This window comes from Pseudomassariella vexata (assembly GCF_002105095.1).
Source record: "Pseudomassariella vexata strain CBS 129021 chromosome Unknown BCR38scaffold_9, whole genome shotgun sequence".
NCBI classification, from domain to species: Eukaryota; Fungi; Ascomycota; class Sordariomycetes; order Amphisphaeriales; family Pseudomassariaceae; genus Pseudomassariella; species Pseudomassariella vexata.
The window spans coordinates 1,047,440-1,069,172 of record NW_024467964.1 but is presented as its reverse complement, the minus strand read 5'-3'; the positions used below and the strand labels follow the sequence as shown (position 1 = coordinate 1,069,172).

Below are 21,733 nucleotides of genomic sequence, written 5' to 3'. Positions count from 1 at the left end.
ACAGATAAGGAGGATCAAATGTCCACCGCCTGATACGCTGCACCTTTAACCTTCATTATCAGTCCACATTTACCGAAACTAGTATCTTCAGGACTCGAAGGCGTGATCACGGCTTCTATAGCGATAGTTCTTGGCTTTGGCAGTGGTGGCGAAACCACGCCATCCCAATATCAGAAATCCCACTGTCCTACGCATCCGTCTTTCAAGAGGCGAAGGTAGCCGCCATGACGCCCCACAACGTTCAAGACGAAGGACCAACGGACCAGTTGCAAGATAGAAGCGACCTTCTGCCACCTCCTCCACCTCCCAAATCCGCCAGCCCACCCCGTATCCTCGTAATCGGGGCTGGCTCACGCGGGCGGACATACGCTCGCGCCACTCTCTCATCTAGCAACGGTGTTGTCGTTGCTGTTGCGGAGCCAGATGGGTACAAGCGCAAGCAGTTCGGGAAGAACTTCATCTGCGGCACTGAAGAGCCCCCTGAAGGGTCGCTATTCGCGGACTGGCGCGAATTTGTGGCCTGGGAATATGCTCGTCGAGAGCGTGAGAAGGCAGGCGAGACTGTACCTGAGTGTGTCGATGCTGCCTTCGTGTGTGTGCTCGACGAGATGCATCACGATGTCGTGGTTGGTCTCGCGCCCCTAGGCCTGCACATCATGTGCGAGAAGCCGCTCGCAACTACCCTTGGCGATTGTGTCAACATGTACCGGGCCCTGGCGCCACATCAGAAGGACAAGGTTTTCTCCATTGGCCATGTGCTGAGGTATAGCCCTCACAACATGATGCTTCGCAAGCTCCTACTCGAAGACAATGTTATCGGAGACATCTTGTCCGTGGTGCACACTGAGCCAGTAGGGTGGTGGCACTTTTCTCACAGCTATGTTCGAGGGAACTGGCGAAAGGAGTCGACGACGGCTCCTTCGTTGCTGACCAAGAGTTGCCATGATATCGACATCATTCTTTGGCTGCTATGTTCTCCGCCACCTGGGTCTAATGAAGCACCACATCTACCCTCGACCGTTTCCTCTTCTGGAGCTTTGCAGTTCTTCAAGAAAAGTCGGAAGCCAAAGGCTGCAGGCTCCGCTACGAATTGTCTCAGCTGTCCCATCGAGCAGGACTGCATGTACTCTAGCAAAAGGGTATACGTCGGCCCTAAACACCAAGGCATAGAGACCGGCAACACGCACTGGCCTGTCAGCATCGTCATGCCAGATATCGAAAGCTTTTCCAAGGACAAGCGTAAGGAGGCGCTTCTGGCGACTCTAGCTGAGGATTACGAAGCATCCACTTCGAAGGAAGAAGTTGAGAAGCGCAACTGGTTCGGGCGATGTGTCTTCGAGTCTGACAATGATGTCTGCGATGAGCAAGTGGTGATGATGTCTTGGGACGAGGACTCTGAGGGCAGGGGGTCAAAGCAGGCCACCTTTCACATGATCGCCCAGACGAAGAAGCAGTGCGATCGCTATTCCTACATATACGGCACAGAGGGCGAAATATATGCCGATTCGAGAACCATCACGATCGAGGACTTCCGGACGGGAGAGACTAAGACGCACAAACCCCGTCTCGAGAGCCTGGGCCACGGAGGTGGTGACGCTGGTTTGACGAGGCAGTTCATCCTTGCTGTTGACCAGGTCAAGAATCACGGTTGGGCCGCAGAGACTGCTCAGTCGGAGTATATAGGGTGCAGTCTGGAGGAGATTATTCGCAGCCACGCTATGGTATTCGCGGCTGAAGAGGCGAGGACGGGGAATAAGGTCATTGAGTGGAAGGAATGGTGGGATAAGGAGGTTGGTCAGATCTAGGATGGGATTTATTATGACTTTACGACTATGGAAGGGAACTTTTGGTACTAAGCAGAGTTCGATAGGGAACATTGGATGAGACATGTAGGTACTGATATGAACAGGTGGCGTCAATATCCTCAAATATCGAGGTATACGTCGGTGCTAGAGACGCGTGTAGCATCAGATGATGATTAAGTCTGTTGCTTTGATCACACGTACGCAACACGACCACAAATATGGTCAGTACGTAGGGCACCTTGAAGTGGATTGAAGTCGGGTTAACACGACGAAGCGAGTCAGTAGTAAGAGGGAATCAGTCCGACCTACCTCACGTCTGTCCACGCTTGACAATACGTAACAATCCGGGTTTCATGGCTTGTACCCTCGTGATGTTGTTTCTATCTTGATACATGGGAAGCCTTCTGCCAAACATTCGCCGACTGAGTCCTTGAGGAACACCAGCACTAAATTGACATTCTTTGCAAGTGCTTTAGCTAGCGGTGCAAGCTGTATCTTTACTGTTTCGACCGCCACCACATATGTAGCGCTGTGGAATAAGGGTCGCAGCCAGTCACTTATATGGAGATTATTATGTAGCCTACGGCGCAACTGATTTGAGCAAGTAGGCCAAGTGTGGTATTAATTTCTTCCTGGCTTGAATTCTCTTGAGCTCTTTCGTTTCTAACAGGTACGGTCAGAACGGAGATATACAGCGAAAATTAGCAAATGTTAGCTAGGAAATAGAGGCTATTTACAACCTATGTTCAAATGTTTTATATGCTCTGGTAATTGTTCTTCTCGTGCTAAATTTAAATCTGTAAAGAGTACGGAGTTTCTATTAGGAAAAACGGCCCTTCCATGCCTTCATTCACTTTACTGAGAGTACCTTGAATGCATTAGTTATCATCTAACGTGGGTGACCGCCTGAGGAAGTGTTGTGTACCTCTTTTATTTTCTTGGCCTTCCGTCACTCGGCTGAGCCTTATCTTCGCTCCTTGAGCCTTCCTTCACCACACCACATCTTCATTTGATGCCTCCTGTTGCTCTCTACAACTAAAACTACGATACGGATTCAGATAAGTATTCTTCGGAGCTTCTCAGTGCATCCGGGTTAGCTATGAATTCGAAAAGCTATCAAGCGAATAAAGTCTGTTCAAACCCCTCTTCTGTAGTTCCAGCGCCACATCTAAGGACGAGATTCGCTTGATTCTGTGGAATTGGTGGCCTAAGGTCACGTGGGATACGGGTAAGATACTTAAGTGCCTTTGTGCGGCTTGGACCCCCCCTCCCCCCCACCTGTACTTCCCTTCTTCACCTTCGTATGTAGCTGGAATACTAGTAACAGTGCGATCCCACAGATTCGAGGTAAATTGGAGAGAATTCGTGAGCACAAGAGCAAAGAAGTTCTTGATACCGTCGTCGAAGAAGCAGACTGTTCGGCATCTATTACACGAACTGGGGATTAGCAAGACAAACAGTGGTGTCTTCTTTGTCTTCCGCCGAATCAACTATTCTTGCACGCCAAATGCCGATGGCAGCTACAAAAAGAAAAAGGAGTGGATGACTATTCGTGCACTTCGCGACATTGCTCAAGGTGAAGAGATCACCGTCGCTTACCTTGCCTAACACAATCTCCTCCTCCGTGATGAGCGAGCGAAGCACTTGCTACCTACGGCTTCGAATGCGCATGTGATGCCTGCGCTGGTCCGGAGAAGGAAAGACATAAGAGACGTCTCAAGCAGCTCTTGGAACTGAACCGAGAAAGCTTTGGGCACCAGCCATATCTTCACCGTGCTCACAATATTGTCGGAGATGGAGACCAGTGTGGCGTTCTATGTTGCGGAGAGGAACACTGCAGTGAGGTTTCATAACTCCATACAATTTGTGTCACTGGGAGTTTGGTTATGGCAAGGCACTGTTTTGTGCAAAGGGAGGTTCAAAACATTCAATTCCGTTTTGGTTGGACGCATCTGGAAGGCGCAGTCACTCCTGAGCTGGTTTGTTTGGTTTAATCTACGCCTTACTGAGGTTTGCATGCAATCAAACGGGAATCCCTGGCTACATTAGTATCCGGCGCAGCCCCTTTGCCAGAAAACCCCAAAAGCCGAACCCCAAAACTGTCTCTGGGCACCGTATATACAGGGTAGCCCAGTTCTTTCAAAAGTTTGCAGAAGACATGATGGGCACAGATCTATACAAGGATAATAATGAATGATAGGACTGCCATCTTCACCTGTATTAAAAGATTTCTTATTGCCTCTTTCTCAGTCTCTCTTTCACAGGGTGTCTAGATTGGCCGAATCCAAAACTCCTTTCCTCTTGAAGTCTTACGACATCTGCGAACCACTCGCCGTAGCAACACTTCAGATATTTTCTGGAATCTTTTGGCCATCGCCTACCCGTTTATACTCACAAAGCGTGCACATAGAGTATGTCCATGAATACCACTGTCGAAGCCCACTACAGTGAGGCACAGCCTCTTCAGAACCGGCCCTCCACCATCATTGCCGTGATCGTCAGTTTCTTAGTAACGCACCTCTCCCATGCCCCATGTATTGAAAATGTTGACCTAACAGACTTTGTAGACCGTTGCATATTTATGCGTGGGATTTCGACTCTATATCCGCCTGAAAGTTGTATATGCGCCGGGGTGGGACGACCTTTTTGTGTTCTTGGCTGTGGTTCGTTCTAACTACTCTCGCACACCAAATTACTATAGGCTAACCTGCAAACTCGAAAGCTCTCGGGCTCTATATCTTCTGTTGTGTCGTGTGGATGTAAGATCTCCATTGGAAAACGCAGCTACTCGCTGTGCATAACTGACTCTGGAAAGTGACGAGATACGGCTTGGGGGATCATTTTTATAATCAGGGATTCAGCAAGAAATTGATGTTCATGAAGGTGGGTTTCATTGTATAATGGAAGAATATCACTAATGAACATCTGTCCTGCAGCTTTTCTGGATTTCCGACGCATGTTTCAACACGTCGAATACGTTTATCAAGTTGTCTGTTCTGTTCCAATATTTGCGCATTTTCAATAGGGGCCGTATGAGAAAGCTTTCTGTCTGTCTCATCGTTTTCGTGTCTCTGTGGGGATTAACGTTTGCTTTCATGAGCTGGGTTCCTTGTTTTCCGATCGAGAACTACTGGAAGGGCCAAAAACATTGCTATGCACTTGGATCCAGGAACCACACTGAATTTTACGGTACCATTCTTGCAGCCAACGGCTCAAATATGGCGTTGGACCTCATTATTCTTGCGGTATCGGTACCGCTTTACTTTCGGAGGGAAACAGCACAGAAGACGAAACGTGGCCTGCTGTCTTTGTTATTCATGGGACTGGTGTATGAAATCCGACTTATATATACCTGCAAGATTCTACGCGATATTGATACTGACTGTAACCCTCAGGATCAACTTATTAGCCGCGTGGCGACTGGTCAGCATCGTCAAGACCCAAGGAGGGGTAGGGCCACACCAAGACCCAACCTGGTATGGCACACTACCGGTACTTATTGCCGACATGGAAAACCTTACATCCATCATGTGCGCATCCATCCCAGTGTTCTGGCCTGTCCTGACGGAAAGCATCGACAAGATCTTCGTCACGCATGAAGTCACGATAGAGAGATCGACTCGGTTCTCGCTCGTGGGGGATGGTTACGCCGACGATGGCGTCAATTTGCATGGGCTCATCTGTGGGGATGGGCAACACAGCCAACCAACAAGTCAGGCGAGCTTGAATCCAAAGGACAGCACCAAGTCACCTCGACTGGAGGTCCCACCGGGGACATACTATGTAGACAAGTACTTTACTGGCCACTTGGAGCCCTGGAGCTCTTCTAGGCAGGTGGAATCGGTAATTAGTGCCCAGAACATCGAGGGAAGAGGTCGAACGGCGGAATGCTCTGATGCTGCGAATTACAGTATGTAGGGGTGCCTTCTGGTTATATCTCCAGAAAATCACTCCGTGGGAAGAACGCGTAGTGTCCAGCATCTAGATATTCGCTTAGTAACTTTATGCTTCTACGATATAGTACTATTGACGTTGCTGTCACAGGATCATTGCATAGATTTACCCTCATGATTGCCATACAGAGATTCGAATAGAAGTAGCCCTCGCTCCAGGACATCGTAATAAGACCGTGAGGACACTCCGTAGCGCGGAGAGTCCAGATCGCCGTCGTAGAAGACTAACCCCCTTCATCGTCCCGTAACTAGATTATACCTCATACTATAATCGAAATTCGTGGCTGCGTATAGCTCTATATGTTTACAAGATCCTCTCTATATCTCTCGTTCGTATAGCGGAAGACCTATTAGCTTAGAGAGTCCGGCGAATTCTAGACCGTATACTCATCCGAGAAGATTATCCGTATAAGCTACCGGATCTAGGCCGATATACGGTGCTAGCGGTAGAATTCAAGGCGCTCCTTCGTATCTTCAGCTATTAAGATAATTCGCTTTACTACACGCCATTTTTTCCGGTAGTACCGTTGTAGAACTACCTTAATATTGTGTAAGTGTACCGATATACCTGCCTTACGTTTAAGCTCCGTATACGTTATTTGTGACGGCCGGTGTCACGATGCCACGAAACACACTAGCTGTGGACCCGTAGGAGCACTGGCCATCTGAAGGCGGGATTGAAGATCCTCAGATGTGAGCCAGCCTGTTTTAGTTTCTCTTTCTTTCCTTGTCGAGAATCGTTAAGTCAATACAGTGCATTAGAGTGTTTTTGTCAGGGTACGGCTAGGCCGAAGGCGATAGTACAGAGTGAAGGGGAGAAATAGGCGTGTTCCCCTGGTGGTCACTTGATGATGGCAGGTAGGGGTGTCCACAGTAGTTCATTGATCTCTGCCCTCTCTATCTTCCTCCGTCTCGACTCCTTACTTATAGCCAGCCGAGGTTCTCTGTTGGATTCTGGATGTTTGCTTCCGCATGTCTGTGTTCCTCCGACTTCGGCCAACATCTTGGATAGCGGCTCTTTATCTGCAACCAAGCGATTCCCTATCCGCTGCAAACGGCTTCAACAGCTCTCATTCGCCACAAGCGGCTCTCTAGCCGCCACAAACGGCCTCCCGGCTCCTCATTCGCCACAAACGACTTCCTTCCTGGTGGAAGCCGGCCCGCCTCGGATGACACTTGTGTCTCTGACAGTTTTGACTCTTCAATTGTGCTCACCGTGACATTATTTTAGGATCCCGGCGGTATATAACGACTAGATACCTCTTATCTCTAGCGCTTAGCTTTCTAGGGGTACTTGTCCGCTTTTTCGTGTAACGAAACCTCTAATAGTCTAGCTGCGTAAACCACTAAAGAGTCTGTAAGGGTTTGTGCTAGTAAGTAAGTCCTGCTGCGGAGTCCTTTAGCAATAATATCGGGGTCTGACGTATGGAGTATAGTGCTTTGGGGTAACTGAAGTATTCGAGTAGGGTAACTGGGAATAGAGCCGTCAAGGCAGTTTGCCTCACCAATGGGTTAGATTGATGCTTAGATTGATCACTGAAGTAGAGACTGTCTATCTATGAAATGCCTGGGAGTCCTGTCCCTTATATATCCATTCCCTCCTTCACTGATAACTGGGGCCATTAGATCCTTCGTACTAGCTGCCTCCTCCTGCAGCTAGCCACTCCTGTGTGACTTTCCCCTCCTTCTTTGTCCTGTATCCACTGGGCCTGCCATCGGGCCTGTTGCGTTGGTTAGAATCGTAGATTTGTAACACTTCGTAGCTGTTGTTTTCGTTGTTTTAGCGCGTCCGGCGATATTAGTGATAGTTTAGGGCCTTGACGTGCCGAACGCGTCTGCTACCTCCTTCCGAATTATACTACTTGCCCTGGCTGCTACAATAGCGGCGGCTCTAGCTTCTAGGCTGAATTCGTAATTTGCGCCGCGATTACCGCTTATTTCCTCAGCAAAAGCTCGAAAATCCATTATAAATTAGTATTGTTATAGCTAGTTGAAATCAATAGGCTAATATTGTTGTTATTTTGATTACCAAATTGGGGTGTAGGTGTCCGGAGGCTTTTTCGTGATTAGTGAGGTGCCAATAGACAGAAAATGTGCAAGGTGCATATATAGGGTTGTGGACACCTTCAGTGTGAGGATGGTGCTGCGGAGGTGTGTTGCCGTCTTAGTCCAATCACATGCCCAGAGGGGTGAACGTCCCCGCTTGTAAATGGAGAGCCTGCAATTCCATGCTCTGCTGGCGAACCCACTAACTAATGAGAGCTGTCGCTGTGGCCGCTCCCTTATGCAGAGCTGCCTGGCTCACCCAGGGCCCGCGCGCTCAAAGGCGGCGCTGCTCACCCACGACTGGTTGGCCAGAGCGCCGGCCCCGGTTGCACGTTTTCTGTCTATTGGCACCTAACTAGATAGAATATGTGAGATCCCCTCTTGTCTGTGCTCGCCTTGCGTGACTGCTTTTGCAATGCTCAAGTTAAACCCAATCTCACTTCCAAGGCCGTCATGCCTGAGCCTGCAACAGCACAGTCGCTCATTGACCTCAATGCATTGCTCGACAACCCCGTCTTCGCGGGCGGCTTCGGCCTCGCCTCCCTGGGCGCCGCGGTGGCGTTCGGGCGGAAAGGCGTCCTTATAGCGGCAGGCATGATCCGGCGACGCATGCTCGTCGGCGTCGAAATCAGCAGAGAAGACCCGGCCTACCCGTGGATCCTGGCCTGGCTATCGCAGCCGCGGCCCCAGGAAACCTTTCTCGCGAAGCGCCTGACGCGCATCAACAAGCTCTCCGTCTCGACGAGCACCATCACCACGCCGAACGGTCCGACGCGCGCCGATTTCCTGCTGCAGCCGGGGTATGGGAGCCATATCATCAAGCACAAGAACGCGTATATATCCGTGAGCAGGCAGAAGCAGACGACGGCCAAGATGGCGACGGGGGAGCCGCACGAGACCATTGAGCTGACGACGCTGTATGCGCATCGGCATATATTTGAGGATGTCTTCACCGAGGCGCGCGCCATTGCCATGCAGGCCAATCAGGGCAAGACGGCTGTCTACTCAGTCAGGAGTTTCGAGTGGGTGCCCCTGGGCGAGCCGAAGCGGAAGCGGCCATTGGGCAGCGTCGTGCTGGACGAGGGAGTTAAGGAAGGCATCGTGGCTGATGTTCGGGATTTCCTGACGCGGCAAAACTGGTACGATGAGCGCGGCATACCGTACCGGAGGGGTTACTTGCTATACGGACCGCCAGGAAGTGGAAAGAGCTCGTTCATCCAGGCCCTTGCTGGAGAGCTGGATTATAGTGTGTCCATGGTCAACCTGAGCGAGATGGGTGTCACGGATGACAAGCTTGCCTTTCTCCTAACTAAGCTTCCAAAGCGGACGATCTTGCTCTTGGAGGATGTGGATGCTGCATTTGTCAACCGAAGAGCAAGGAGCGCCGATGGCTACAATGGCGCCACGGTCACTTTTTCTGGCCTGCTGAATGCACTTGACGGGCTATCTGCAGGCGAGGAACGCATCGCTTTCCTCACCACAAACCACATTGAACTTCTAGACCCCGCCCTCATTCGGCCTGGACGAGTTGACATGATGGTGCGCGTTGGCGAGGCGACAAGATACCAGGCGGCGCAGATGTGGGATAGGTTCTACGGCGATGTCGATCAAGACTCCTCTGGCAGAGAACGCTTCCTTGCTAGGCTGCAGCAGCTTGGACTATTTGACGAAGAAGCCAAAGATGGAAGTGCTCCGCCACGGACGAGCACTGCGGCTATTCAAGGACTCTTCTTGTTTAACAAGAACGACATGGAAGGGGCCATTAACATGGCTGAAGGCCTGATTCCGCCAAAGGTTGAACAGGATCAATAGACCAGCTCTTGTATATAACTGTATCACGCTTGTATGATACGTGAGATACCCTAGTTTTTGCTCGATTCTGGACTCGTGTTTGCAATCTTGCTTTGTTTTTGAGTGCACGGGTACAGTACTGAACTTCAGAAGACTCTCAAACTTGGGACTAGATTGGTAACTGAATCTAATAACGTTGTTAAACATCCATAGTACATGGCCAGTTTGTTGTGCATCGTCTTCAAGTAACCGAATCAAGTTTTCGCCTTAGACCCCCCTACTCGATACCCAGGATCAGATCCTAAGACGCCACGCCTTCGATCCGCCCTCCCGTCATGCGGGACAAGCTGTCCATGTCACAACACGCTTCCATTTGCCGATCCATTTGTAGAGGCCAAGCTGAATGCACGTAACTAATGCGGCATGTCTTGAAGGGGTGGTGCCCCAATGTCTTGGCCGCTGGTTAACAGGAAACCTTGTGGTGGATCGTTGACCAATCCCCCCAATTCGCCTCTGATCTCGGGCACCTCTTAGTTGCTGGTGATTAAATGAAATACCTCTCGTGGGCTCGAACTCCGCCAGGGTGTAATACGGACGGGTTGTATCGGTGTTTTGGTCGACGATAGCCAGCTGCCACTCTGGCAGACGAGGTTCAGTTTATCGTTAGTTGCTTTGAGATTGATTCATCAGACAAGAACCGGGGGCGGCTCAGATATGATAGAGTGACACTTGGGGAAGTGAATTAGTATACAACTCAAATAGAGTTGAAGTCTAACTTGAACTATCTGTCGACCTCGTCTCCGAGTGTCGATGATTGCGGGTCACCTTTACATATTCGGTCAACCGACTAACCTAGTGTTGTCTGTTCAGAAACCTCACGAATAGCTTTGGCTTCCACCACAGCACGTGTAATTGGCTGTCTTTAATCCAGTTTACCTCGATAATAATTTCCAAGTCGTATAACCACAGAATCTTCTCTGGAATCAGGTTCAGCTCCATCCATCACCAATTTAGGAAAATTTGCTCGTCTGTCCTTCACATGATGATGTATGCAAGAGACGTGGGCCTAGACAAGTGATTTGAGTTGTAATCGACCAGCGAACCAGCTCGAATCCTTCATTATGCCCACCCTGTGCTGATTTTAACTTCAGGAGTATAGATTGTGGGTGACAATTTTAGACTGGTCATATATATAGTCAAAGTTTTGGCGCACCGAATAGCGAGAAGGGGAACAAACCCTCTACAACGATGCAAAGGAGAAAACAGCATCTAGGTTCTACAGCTCGGTCTTCATGTCCACGCGTACGTCTTTACTTATTGGAACTTCTCCCCTAAGAAAGCCCCAGCCTTGTTCATATCATCCGCCTCGACCGACAGACTCATTTCCTTGATATCTTCCAATTCCTTGTCTGCAGCAGACAACTCGGCTTTGATGACTTCCCATGCCCCTTTAGTTAAGGGCAACCTCATGGGAAGAGGTTTGCCCTTCGCTCTAGCAACGACGCTATACATGCCAGCGGCAATCCTCTCGGCCGGCGTCCACGTTTTCTGCATCTCGGGATCCTTAACGTAGCCTTCGAGCACCCTCGAAGGAGTGTCGGCGGCTGCGTATGCCGGGTGTGGTGACAGCCAGTCCATGCTGGCACTCGCAAAGCTGGTTCTGGTGCCGCCCGGTTCGATGAGACAGAAATGAATATTCCACTCCGGTCTGACCTCCTTGCTGATGCTCTCAGTAAACCCTTCGACGCCGAATTTGGCCGCGTGATAAAAGGCACTGCCAGGAAAAACCGGCAACCCCCACCCCCCCCCCCCCAGTGACGTCACGTTGAGCACTACGCCACCCTGCTGACCGCTCTTAGGATTGTGGTCGTGAAAGACGCGGATAGCGTGGAGCGAAAGCGTCGCGGTGCCCCAGAAGTCCGTCTCCACCAGTTTGCGAGCCTTCGCATAGTCCTCAGGATTAAGCGCCGACTCCGCGTCTCCCATCAAGCCGTACCCAGCGTTGTTGACTACGACGTCAATCCTGCCAAACTTTAAGAGCGCCGAGTCAACAGCCGCTGCAATAGAATCCTCGGACGTCACATTGAGGTCGGAAGTGCACACCCGATCCGTCAAATCCAGGAGTCCAGAGAGCGTGGAGGAGTTCCGCGCTGTAGCCACCAGCCTGTGGGTAGGATGGGACGCGATCAGCTTAGCTAGAGCTAAACCGATATCCGAGGATGAGCCCGTGACTTTTTATGGTTAGTAACATAGCAACATCCTTGACATTCCTACCGGGAGGTCACTCACTGAACCAGACGGCATCATCTGGCAGGTCGTATAGATTTCGAGATGCCATCATGGAAACCACTGTCTTCCTCCTTCCAAGCGAAATATCCTACCCAGTGCTCAACTTAGATCTGAAGGCAAATTTGCGAATCTCAGAGTTATTCTGTCTCAAGTCGCTATGCGCTACTCTGTCGTTCGTTAGATCGAAATACTGTCACGAAACGGAGAGAAGTCACTTCTAAATAACTGTGGTTTTCCTGACCCTAAGTCCGGAGCGGGTGGAGCAGCGCAGTAGGACAATTCCAGAAGGAGACAACCAGATTGGGAATATCCGATATGATATCACATCGAGGCTACCAATTTGTTGAGGTACCGCATTGGAACTGCCTCCTTGGCGGAAAACTTCGAGTCAGCCTCAAGCCGAGTCTCGCTGCAGCTGCATGTCGCCAGATAGAGATGACGACAACTTGTCCGCTGCCCACTTTCACATGTAGGAAAGGGGTGTCTGTAGCACCAACGAGAAGGCCCAACGGATAGCCAGATAGGGTAAGAAGGGAAGGTAAACTCCGCCTCAAACCAGAAGTAACCATCAGAGAAAAGGAGAAAAACATCCTTTTTGGTCGTTCGTATAAATCTGGGTATTGTAGCTGCGACAGGTTGGTAGCATGGCCTCGGCCGGAATCAGAATGTTTTGACCTTCCCTTGGGACGGAAGAGGGAGGGCTATTCCTACAGCCAATCTCGCGTCAGACTGACGTACTTGGGTCAGCATGACTACACAGTACACAGCCTCCCCTCCCGGAGGTCGTTTTGCCTCCACTCTGCTCCATCGCGAACGTCTCGACCACCTTCACCACCAGACCACGGCTTTACAACATATTCCATAGCTAACTCTAATCCTAACCATTACCCCTAATCCTAACTTGTAGCCAGGAAAGGACGAATTGAGTTGTTCACTACAGAGAAATTAAACCATCTTTGAAGTTGAAGAATTAAAGACGAATCCATGGGGAGTTAGGAAGGTTCTGACTAATCAGAATGTAGACGCTAGATTGGGGCTTGGGGTGTATAGAAGGAATGGGGGTGGCTGCTTAAAGTACTGCATTCATGCTGACACCGGCCATAGCAGTAGGGGATGCGGCGGGGGATGCACCCGGTGATGCGTTAGTGCCGCCGGCGGTCTTGCTAGAGACAGGGACTTCTCTCCGCCGTTGGCGAAGCAGATCGTAATTTACCCTGTGATCGACGATAGGACAGAAAAGGACCGCACGGGAGGACTAGCCGTCTTTAGCGAAGTCGATATCAGCACTAGCTGGGCGACTTACCTAGTAGTCTGTAAAAGCCCGACAAGGTGACACCCCATGCGGCAGCTGCTCGAATTGAGGATGTGAAGGAACCAGCGCCGTTGTATCTGGACTGCAGCTAGTTGGATATGTTCCTGGATAAGAATCTAGCACATTTCTCGAAATTTATTGTCGCCAACATCCCTGTTGAATTTCCTCTCTACGAGGTCTCTAAGGTCTCTACGAGGGCGTTCCGCATGGGTTCCAGGTATTTGTGCCGACCGCAAAGTTTCCTGCCATGCCCTAGCGAACAGGCTGACCGCAATCGCAAGTGTCTGATTTCTTTTGAATATCTTTCATCATACTGCCCTATAGAAGCCTAGGGCTTATGAAGGCAGGGAAGTAGACTAGTTACTAACTATGAAAGGTAATAGGGGCCTATGCTGCTATAGTCTCTCCTATGTCTTTAAGACCTAGAAAGAGGGACAAATTCCGTCTCGTTTCTTCCTCCATAAATGCCAAAACTTTTCCTCAGTCTTGCTCAAAGAAAGGAGGTGTGTGGATCAGCATTGGTATCACATCTGCGTGCTGTAGTTCGTAGATGCTGTGCTCAGTAGGACTATGCATGACTTGCACCTTGGTCTCTGTGTATTTCATCATATAAGCTAGCCAAGGGCCTGAGAATTCGTGGAGGTCGTTACATATGAAATTTATTCTCTGTTGACGAATACTAAACTGAAGAAGAAAGAGAAAGGGTTACAAGCATAGGTGCCCGTTCCTCTGTTGTAAGATGCATACGGGTGGGACACCCACATTTATCTGTCCCTGTTCATAGTCCAGGTGCCAGGCATCGTGACCTGCGTCACACTTCGTATAAAACCTAGGCCTCTACGTATTCCTAACTTGAAGTTTCTTCTTTGCGTTCCTCGGATTTCTCATATAGGCAAGCTTGGAGCCTCGGTTCATCATCTTCTGTGCGACAATTGCATTGCTCGAAGGTGCTGGTGTGCATACCTGTGCCTGACGAGTGCTGCCCGAATTGTGTCGGCAACGGCCTCAGGCTACGTGTACCGCGTAACGACGCTGTCAGTTCACGATACAAATTCCAAGCTGTTCTCGGGCCATTCAAACTGCTCTAGGGGATATTATGCTTTGAGTGGGCACCGTCCGCTATGGCGCGTCCCAGTAAATCGCATTATAGCACCCCTGAGCTGAAATTTGTAACTAAAGAGACAACACCAGAGGACAAACTGTTCTTCAGACGAGCCGTATCCATGCGAAAACCCCACAAGAAATATATAAGGGACCGTGTTCGTTCTTTTCCAAGGCTGCGGCCTGGCCGGGTCCCTGAGATATGGTCTACACATGACCGCCCAGTTTTGATTTTCTGGTAGTGTTGTGGTTTGGTATTAACCAACCTTTCTCCGTACTAATTTCATTCATACGAAGGTGGCCAACAGATAATTCAGCTCTACAGTTATTCGGCGATCAATAATGGAGTTGTGTGGGTGTATTGTCTCGAATAAGGCATTTTATGCCGCCCTTGTTAGGTTTCAGGCTACAACATAGAAGACGTTGTCTATAATTGCTTATATTTGCGAGGATCTCCGCTTCAAGATGATTTCAAGGGAGTCCTTCCGACTTGGTATAATAAAACCTGATCATATATCGGAGTTGGTTCTCCTGAGAGATGGGAAGGTACGGCCAAGTGTAGGGCTACAAAACCCCGCCTCAAACCAGAAGTAACCATCATAGAAGAAGAAAACAATACATCCTTTTTTGGCCTTAATATAAATCTCTGAGCAGCCGTGGTTTAGTCTACATCCGTCCCAATGAAAATATACCTTTGAGTGACAGCAATAATCGATTGCCAGTTTTGCCGAAAACATAATCCTTCTATGTAAGCACCTCTCAAGATGAAAGAGACTCTGGTTGAGATAGAAAGCCTATCATAAAACAGCGCCATCGAAGAAACCTACCCTCAACAGAAGCCGGCCGATGGTACCGGTTGGGAATGGGAAGATGATACGCACAACCCGTACACCTGGCACAGTTGGAAACCCCAAGAAATAGAAAAGGTTCAGCCGGCCACGATATCATCAGTTTCTGTCATGGTGAATTTGTACAAACTTATATTATCCGCACTAACTTACAAATTTATAGCTCTTTGGGAACATCCATCAGCCTCGCGCACTCATCAGTGATAAATGAATTCAGTGTCTCTAGTACAGTCGCCTTCATCCCATTAACACCATATATCCTGGCCCTTGGACTGGGTCCTGTCCTTGGAGTTCCTATGTCGGAGACTGCAGGAAGACACGCTCCCTACTTTATAGCAGTAGTTCTCGGAGTTTTCGTGTTAGGGGCGAGCCCCCCACACAGCGCTGCGTGAATCTACGCTATGAGATCGCCTTGTGTTTTCTTCAATAGTCCAGTTCTGGCGATTAGGTGCGGGAATTATCTATATCTGGCTGCATATTAAGCGAGGAAATCCTTTTACTCTATTTACACACACTCTCTGTAATGGTAGGCGATTTCATCATGGATATAATGGTATGATAATAGACCCGATTTACCTCCAAAAATAGCTGCTAAAGATGATCACCATATTTGTTTCTGTGAACAAACAATCTCTTACTCCTACATGATCGTCCAAGAGTCTGAAGACTTCATCGAAGGCTTGACCAAATTCGGTCTTGGTGATTGTGCTTTTATAAAAGGCAGACAACACTAAAACTTGGGTATTTCACTGCAGATAAAAATATTTATCTACATGAGCATATCAACAATCGCTGTCATATGGGCCATATCTTAAATAGAGAGGAGAGGAATGCATATAGCAAGAGTCCAGAAGAATCATACACACAAGCTCTAGCCCCCTCAAATAAAATGAGGTCCGTGTGGTAAATTTTGTGTTCAGAGTTGAGTGACAAATTTCAAATTGGGCTGTTGTTACCAAGAGTGCACATCGCAACATACATTCATCACGTCTACTCCCAATCCCATCCAATTCCACATTGATACCCCACGTTCACGTCCTTTTCGCATACAAAATACACAAAATAATCGCCCAAGCTTTTTGCAGCTCTACCAACGAGCACACAAGCAGTGCAGTCGGTCAACATGGGTGATCAAGATCCCGAGCTCGCAAACACCGCTAATGCCAACGCTGAGGAGCCCATCCAAAGCCCGCTGCCCAAGATCTCGCACTCCCGGAGCTCTTCATGCAGTTCATTCTATAGCCAGGATGACGAACAAGCTTTCACCAACCGAGCTGACCCGGCTGTCCTCCGCAATCGAATCAGCAGCAAGAAGGTGCTCTCCAAACTTGATGTTACCTGGACCAATGCCCGACCTCGCAACATCCAGAACGCTACAGCTGTTTGGGGCACATTGAATAATTCCTCAACTGAAGAAGCGTCTGTTGATGCTCATACATGCACTCATGACCAGCCTGCAACCTCTACAGACGGCAATCACGGCGGCACTACCACGGCAAACAACCGCGACGCTCTTTCCCCCAAAACAAGCGAGGGTATCAAGACTCACAGAACTTGGAACACAGTGGGATATATCGCGATGGCTCTTGCCTTGACCCCGCAAGACTCTGATCGGAGAGGAAGCTCTTCCTTCACAGGAAATGACGAGGTTTTTGATCAGAAAGATGTGAACAACTTTGCTGGCAAGAACGACAGTGATAACGGTGGCAAGTCAGGAGATCATAGAGTTGCACAGGAGACCGAGAAGCTACTTGAACATGGGATTGTTGGCTGGAAGAAGCGTGATGGAATATTCCAACAAGGGGGACCGCCCTTGGAGGACGATGTCTTCTCACTCCCTCGTCCCGTTCCTGGCCAATTACAACAGCCAGCCCCGCTAGCTCTGCAGGCTACGCATCACGATTGTATAAGAAAATGAAGCAAACTACCAAGCAGCCAATGTAAAAAGCGACTGAACAGAAGACTGGGCGTGACAATTGGATTGAACAAGGAAGCCTTATAGGAGGAAACCCCCCGACAATTCTGCAAAACATCTTGGTATAAAACTGGATAGGAAACTGTGCGGCTCAGGCTTGGAATTTGGCTTTGTTTTTAGCCCAGAAGATTTTCATGATAAAGGGCAGGATCTCAAGGACTACTATGAGCTTTTCACACTGCCACTGGCAAACATACATTCCCAGGCATATTGTATTGTGAACGTTCCCCTTGTGCCGTCGATAATCACCAAACCCATTCTTCCAACCATGAGATCAGAAAAGGGGGGTATAGAAGATTAGAAACCAACTGTAAAGTTTCACTGACTACTTCGTTGGTTCCTGAATAGACATCTAGATCAAGTGTGTTCAGCTGGACAACTACATCCCACAGCTACAAATCCAATTGAAGTGAAACTTTTTGCACAAGTAAAAACCTTGAGATAGCAGAATTTCTTTACAATAACCTGCTAGCTGGCACTGTTCACTTAATTAAGGTGCTGCCCAGCTTGTCAAAGAATTTCCCAGGCGACCAGACTTGCCTTTCACCAGGCAGCTCTTTGCCAGATTCAAGTCACTTGGCGTGCTTCATGAAAAGCTCAAATTATGTGAGCTATAGAGTCACTCAGAACGCGTTCAACGGATTCATCCAACGACGCGTTATTTCGATTCTACCTTCCGTCGCGTATCGCTCTCATCGTCCCTCATCCATCTTCTCCAAGATCAAATCCCCACCAATCGAACCTTCCACAATCGAGTAACTCACAATCCCATCTGATTATTTAATCTCTCACCATCACTCTACAATACTGTATCATCCTTTTGTCTGATGATCAGAACCATGGTGTCCAATAAGGAGAGCCAGTTCACCGCTTCCCCGAAGATAAGCCCCTTAAACCCCGAGGCGCCTCTCTATTCGGGCGCGACTCCCCAGGGTACTCCCCAGACAACTCCCCCGGCACACTTCCGTGCATCTCACTTCACGTTCTCACGAGTCCCTCCTACGGCTCCGAAGAACTTCCAACAGGAGCAGATGTTGACTCCGTTCACATCTCTCCGATCGCACTCTGACGAGCCACCTCGTCGCGGTTTCCAGGGCACTCTGTCTGAAGACTCCCACAGCAGCGCTGGACGACGTTGTGAGTTCCCATGTATCCAGATTGGCTGTTTTCACCTCGACATTACTGCTAACTAGTCATAGCCAACACGCAATCCCACGGCCACCCTCGCAACATCAATAGCAACCGTCCCCGCAATCGACCCAACGCTCGTACTCGCGAGCGACCCACCATGGCCATGCAGCTGTCTTCCACACCTACTAGGCCTCTGACTCCCTTTCCTAGCCCCATGCAGACCCCTGCTCACTTGGCTTATACCACCGAGCTGGCCATGGCGGACCAGAACGCCAGGTTTAGAGCTGCGATGGCGACTTCTTACATCATGGAAGCCGCGGAAAAGGCACTCGAGCAACGAGAGAAGGAGAAGGAAGATCCCGACAATATGGAGGAGGAGTCAATGACTGAACGCATTGCTCTTCACAGACAGAAGCAGGAGCGAGCTAGAGGTTTTGAGGATGATGATGAATTCTACTTCGACACCTAAAGGGGACGAACGAAGGAGGCATGGAAGCACATGATTGTTCCTCGGCTCTACACTGGCATACCAAGGGACCAACAATCAATGTCTAGGGCATAGGGCTATTCCATAGGATCACAATGCCCCCAGCATGGAGGATCACATTATTCCATATAATTGTGGCTGGAATAAGGATGTGAATACTAGTTATTCTATGATGTTAGATAGCACTGCTGTCTGTATGAAGCTGGCGCCAGCACCGCTGCAGTAATCAAAGGCAAATAGTCAACCTTGCCCGCAGCCAAAGAGATACACCAGATACACCGAGCTTTTTATACCACTCGTGGGACTTCCATACTTTGATTCGGACTTGTGAGAAGAACCTTGAGCGTTATGTTTGACCCATCATTAATCATGTGCTGAAACATCTCTTTCATGAACAGCAGGTCTCTTAGTCAATGCTCCTGATAACACTAAGAAATTCCATCGATGAGGCAGAATAAAGTAGATCCCCAAGGAAGCTGTTCAACAAAAAGTCCACAAAAGGCCAGAAAAGTGCCTTTGTTATACATCCTGCAGAAACTCATGTGAGTCTATCCCAATCAAGCTTGGATATGGCGCCTGGAAGCAGAGCATGAGTTGGCTTATGAGACTCCAGAACATCCCGTTTGGCCCACTGAGGCCATCCTCAGATTTGTATCGATGTTTCGACCACAGAGTAAGTATATTATGACCACCGACTCCAGTTCAAGAAGACTGGCAGCAACCATACTGAGAAGGCTTGTCATGGGTGCGATGCGCTCCATTCCCATGGCCCATCAGCGAGCAACAGTGCATGCCGCTCTGCCGTAAGCCAATGGTGAAATGTGCCCGTCTTTATGAACCAGGAGCTGGACCTGGCAGATGGCAGCGGCGAAGGCTGCGTGGAAAGCTGATACACAAGCTACCCACTCTGGAACTGTACATGCGAGCACTACTCCCTCAGCGTCTTATTCTCGCACATCAAATCCTGCATTAACGCCTACGTTTCGGCCGCGAAGTCGGCCGCCGTTTCGTGCTTGACTACTCTTCAATCATCCGCTTTTCTCTCAGCCTTTAGCTTCTGGATGATAGAGTTTCGATGAATTCGGCGAACTTGAGTATCTTGTGTGGCTGGGCTGTCAGAGAACAGAATGCCATAGGCACCAGTGGGTGTCAGGACACTGAACGCAAGACACCGGTGGGGCGCCGGAGGGGTGTTTCGGACAAAAGACTCCCGAGTCATGATTACAATCTATGTGAAGCTTTGGGATGACGAGAGTCAAGATCCTTGGCATCGCCGACCCTGCTGTTATGCCGGGTCCAAGCGGCGGCCTAGCTATCTATATAAGGACCATCTCGAAGTAGGATAGGGAAGGAGCAGAGATCAATGCATCACCGTGGGCACCCCTACCTGAGACCGCCAGTGACCACCCGGTGCTACGTAGGAGGGACGCCCGTTACTCCCCATCACTCTGTACTATTGCCTTCGGCCTAGCCGTACCCTGACATGGGCATTTGGCGTAAAGACTGCCGCAGGGTTCCCAACCGGAAATTTTGCACAACTTGCCGGCTTTTGGAGGCGAGTTTTAGCTTGATTATTTCTTCTTTTTACTACTATAGTCGCTTTTTGCGTTGCTGGGTTGTTCCCCGTCTGAGGATTCAGGGGTCAGTTTATTCTCCACCTGTTATGTCGGTCTGGTAATTGTGACCAGGGAACTGACCTAGATTCAAGGAGGAAACTTTTGTTATGCAAAATTAACTGCAGTCACGAATTTAACATAATCATATTCGCGGAACACACAGCGACTTAGTCGAGTGGTTCAGCAGCTTGAATCGCTGGGTTGCCAAGTATGGAAACAAGACCAGAGGCGACACCGATCTGAGGCCTGATGTATCGGAAACTAATGAGAAAATGACAAAGAAAACTAGGTTTTGAAGTAAAAAATAGGTACGACGAAGATGGCTACTTTTGCATCAAGGCCCTAGTGGCCGGGTCTAAACTCATGAAGCAGATTGGCCAAGAGTGTACGAGAAGAGAGGAGTTTTGTCTGGCATCAACGATGACGCAGCTTCATGTAGACGAAGGGACGATACACAAGTGTGGGATACAGTCACTGGCTCCTACTACTCCTCACCAAAGCTCTGGGCAATTATGAAATCACGTGGAATGGCTACAGGCGTCTCGCCTTCTTCCGTTCGTTTCTGTGGTTTATCTACGGGCATGAAGAAATTAAATAAAAGCTATAGGAACTGGAGAACAAGTTTTCAACCAGCCCGCACGCCACATTCAAGGGAATTTCCCAAATCCTATAGGAGCTGATGAACAACTGATCCAAGGAAAATGGGGCAAGAAAAGACTCGACAGGTAATGTCAACAAGATGACCAGTACGAAACCACCATTATCGACATCCACCAGCCTCCCGCGCACATCACGTCAATAACAAAATCCTCGAGATGACTCTCATGGAAAGTTGTCAGACCCTGTTGGAAACACGATGCTATGTCGACTTGTGGAGAAGCGCATTATGCTACAAGTCAAGAGATATGACGATCCTACCAAAGCTGGCGCACGCGAGGTGTGATGCCAAGACCTTGGGTAGTTATTTCGACAGGTAGAGCTCATTAAGTGTTCTAGGTTGATCCAGGGCCAGGCTGTGGATGTCGCTGGTCCGCAACCAAATGTTTTTGCTCTGTAGTGTGTGGAAGCCTCACGCCAACTCGGGGAACGAGTCGCCATGATGCATTCATATGGAGTTACTAAGTAGTTATATTACGATTTTCCAGTTGTACTGCTACTTTATGAACTTCAACGGGGGGTCTTACCGGGCCATTTTTCACCATGTGACTTCTGCGTACTTTGAGAGGAGATGGGATGTTATTCCACTACCTGCATATCCTCTCCATTTTCATCCAATTGGACACTCTTCCCACAAGGAAGCTAGAGGAAACCGAAGATGTAAGCCATATGTAAATAGAAAGTCCATCGTCGCAAACAACTTCATGAAAAACGATAAAGAG

At 49.1% G+C, this 21,733-nt stretch overlaps 7 protein-coding genes across 7 annotated transcripts; 6 read left to right on the top strand and 1 right to left on the bottom strand.

Annotated features, from left to right (window-relative positions):
- Positions 1-14: 14 nt before the first annotated feature.
- On the top strand, positions 15-2,262 carry BCR38DRAFT_438263 (uncharacterized protein). The gene has a single exon (XM_040860576.1). It carries the CDS (start codon positions 225-227, stop codon positions 1,803-1,805), a length of 1,581 nt encoding a protein of 526 aa, XP_040714199.1. The 5' UTR covers positions 15-224; the 3' UTR covers positions 1,806-2,262.
- Positions 2,263-4,021: 1,759 nt separating this feature from the next.
- Positions 4,022-5,730, top strand: BCR38DRAFT_238396 (uncharacterized protein). The gene is made up of 6 exons (XM_040854370.1): positions 4,022-4,314; positions 4,373-4,468; positions 4,528-4,564; positions 4,621-4,688; positions 4,742-5,133; positions 5,201-5,730. The coding sequence occupies exons 1-6, from the start codon at positions 4,219-4,221 to the stop codon at positions 5,721-5,723; spliced, it is 1,212 nt and encodes a 403-aa protein (XP_040714198.1). The 5' UTR covers positions 4,022-4,218; the 3' UTR covers positions 5,724-5,730.
- Positions 5,731-6,313: 583 nt separating this feature from the next.
- On the top strand, positions 6,314-7,802 carry BCR38DRAFT_438258 (uncharacterized protein; the record flags this gene model as incomplete). The annotated part of the gene is made up of 3 exons (XM_040860575.1): positions 6,314-6,335; positions 6,990-7,066; positions 7,572-7,802. Coding segments are annotated over 3 exons (201 nt in total), but the record flags the coding sequence as incomplete, so codon positions are not given.
- Positions 7,803-8,136: 334 nt separating this feature from the next.
- On the top strand, positions 8,137-9,804 carry BCR38DRAFT_438257 (mitochondrial chaperone BCS1). The gene has a single exon (XM_040860574.1). The coding sequence runs from the start codon at positions 8,258-8,260 to the stop codon at positions 9,614-9,616; it is 1,359 nt and encodes a 452-aa protein (XP_040714196.1). The 5' UTR covers positions 8,137-8,257; the 3' UTR covers positions 9,617-9,804.
- Positions 9,805-10,844: 1,040 nt separating this feature from the next.
- On the bottom strand, positions 10,845-12,076 carry BCR38DRAFT_517803 (uncharacterized protein). The gene is made up of 2 exons (XM_040865121.1): positions 11,885-12,076; positions 10,845-11,826 (listed from the first exon to the last, which is right to left on the bottom strand). Exons 1-2 carry the CDS (start codon positions 11,934-11,936, stop codon positions 10,910-10,912), a joined length of 969 nt encoding a protein of 322 aa, XP_040714195.1. The 5' UTR covers positions 11,937-12,076; the 3' UTR covers positions 10,845-10,909.
- A 4,192-nt stretch (positions 12,077-16,268) lies between these two features.
- On the top strand, positions 16,269-17,063 carry BCR38DRAFT_486616 (uncharacterized protein; the record flags this gene model as incomplete). The annotated part of the gene is made up of 1 exon (XM_040864056.1): positions 16,269-17,063. The coding sequence occupies one exon, from the start codon at positions 16,269-16,271 to the stop codon at positions 17,061-17,063; it is 795 nt and encodes a 264-aa protein (XP_040714194.1).
- Positions 17,064-17,959: 896 nt separating this feature from the next.
- Positions 17,960-18,720, top strand: BCR38DRAFT_486615 (uncharacterized protein; the record flags this gene model as incomplete). Its single annotated transcript, XM_040864055.1, has 2 exons — positions 17,960-18,257; positions 18,320-18,720. The coding sequence occupies 2 exons, from the start codon at positions 17,960-17,962 to the stop codon at positions 18,718-18,720; spliced, it is 699 nt and encodes a 232-aa protein (XP_040714193.1).
- Between the last annotated feature and the right edge of the window lie 3,013 nt (positions 18,721-21,733).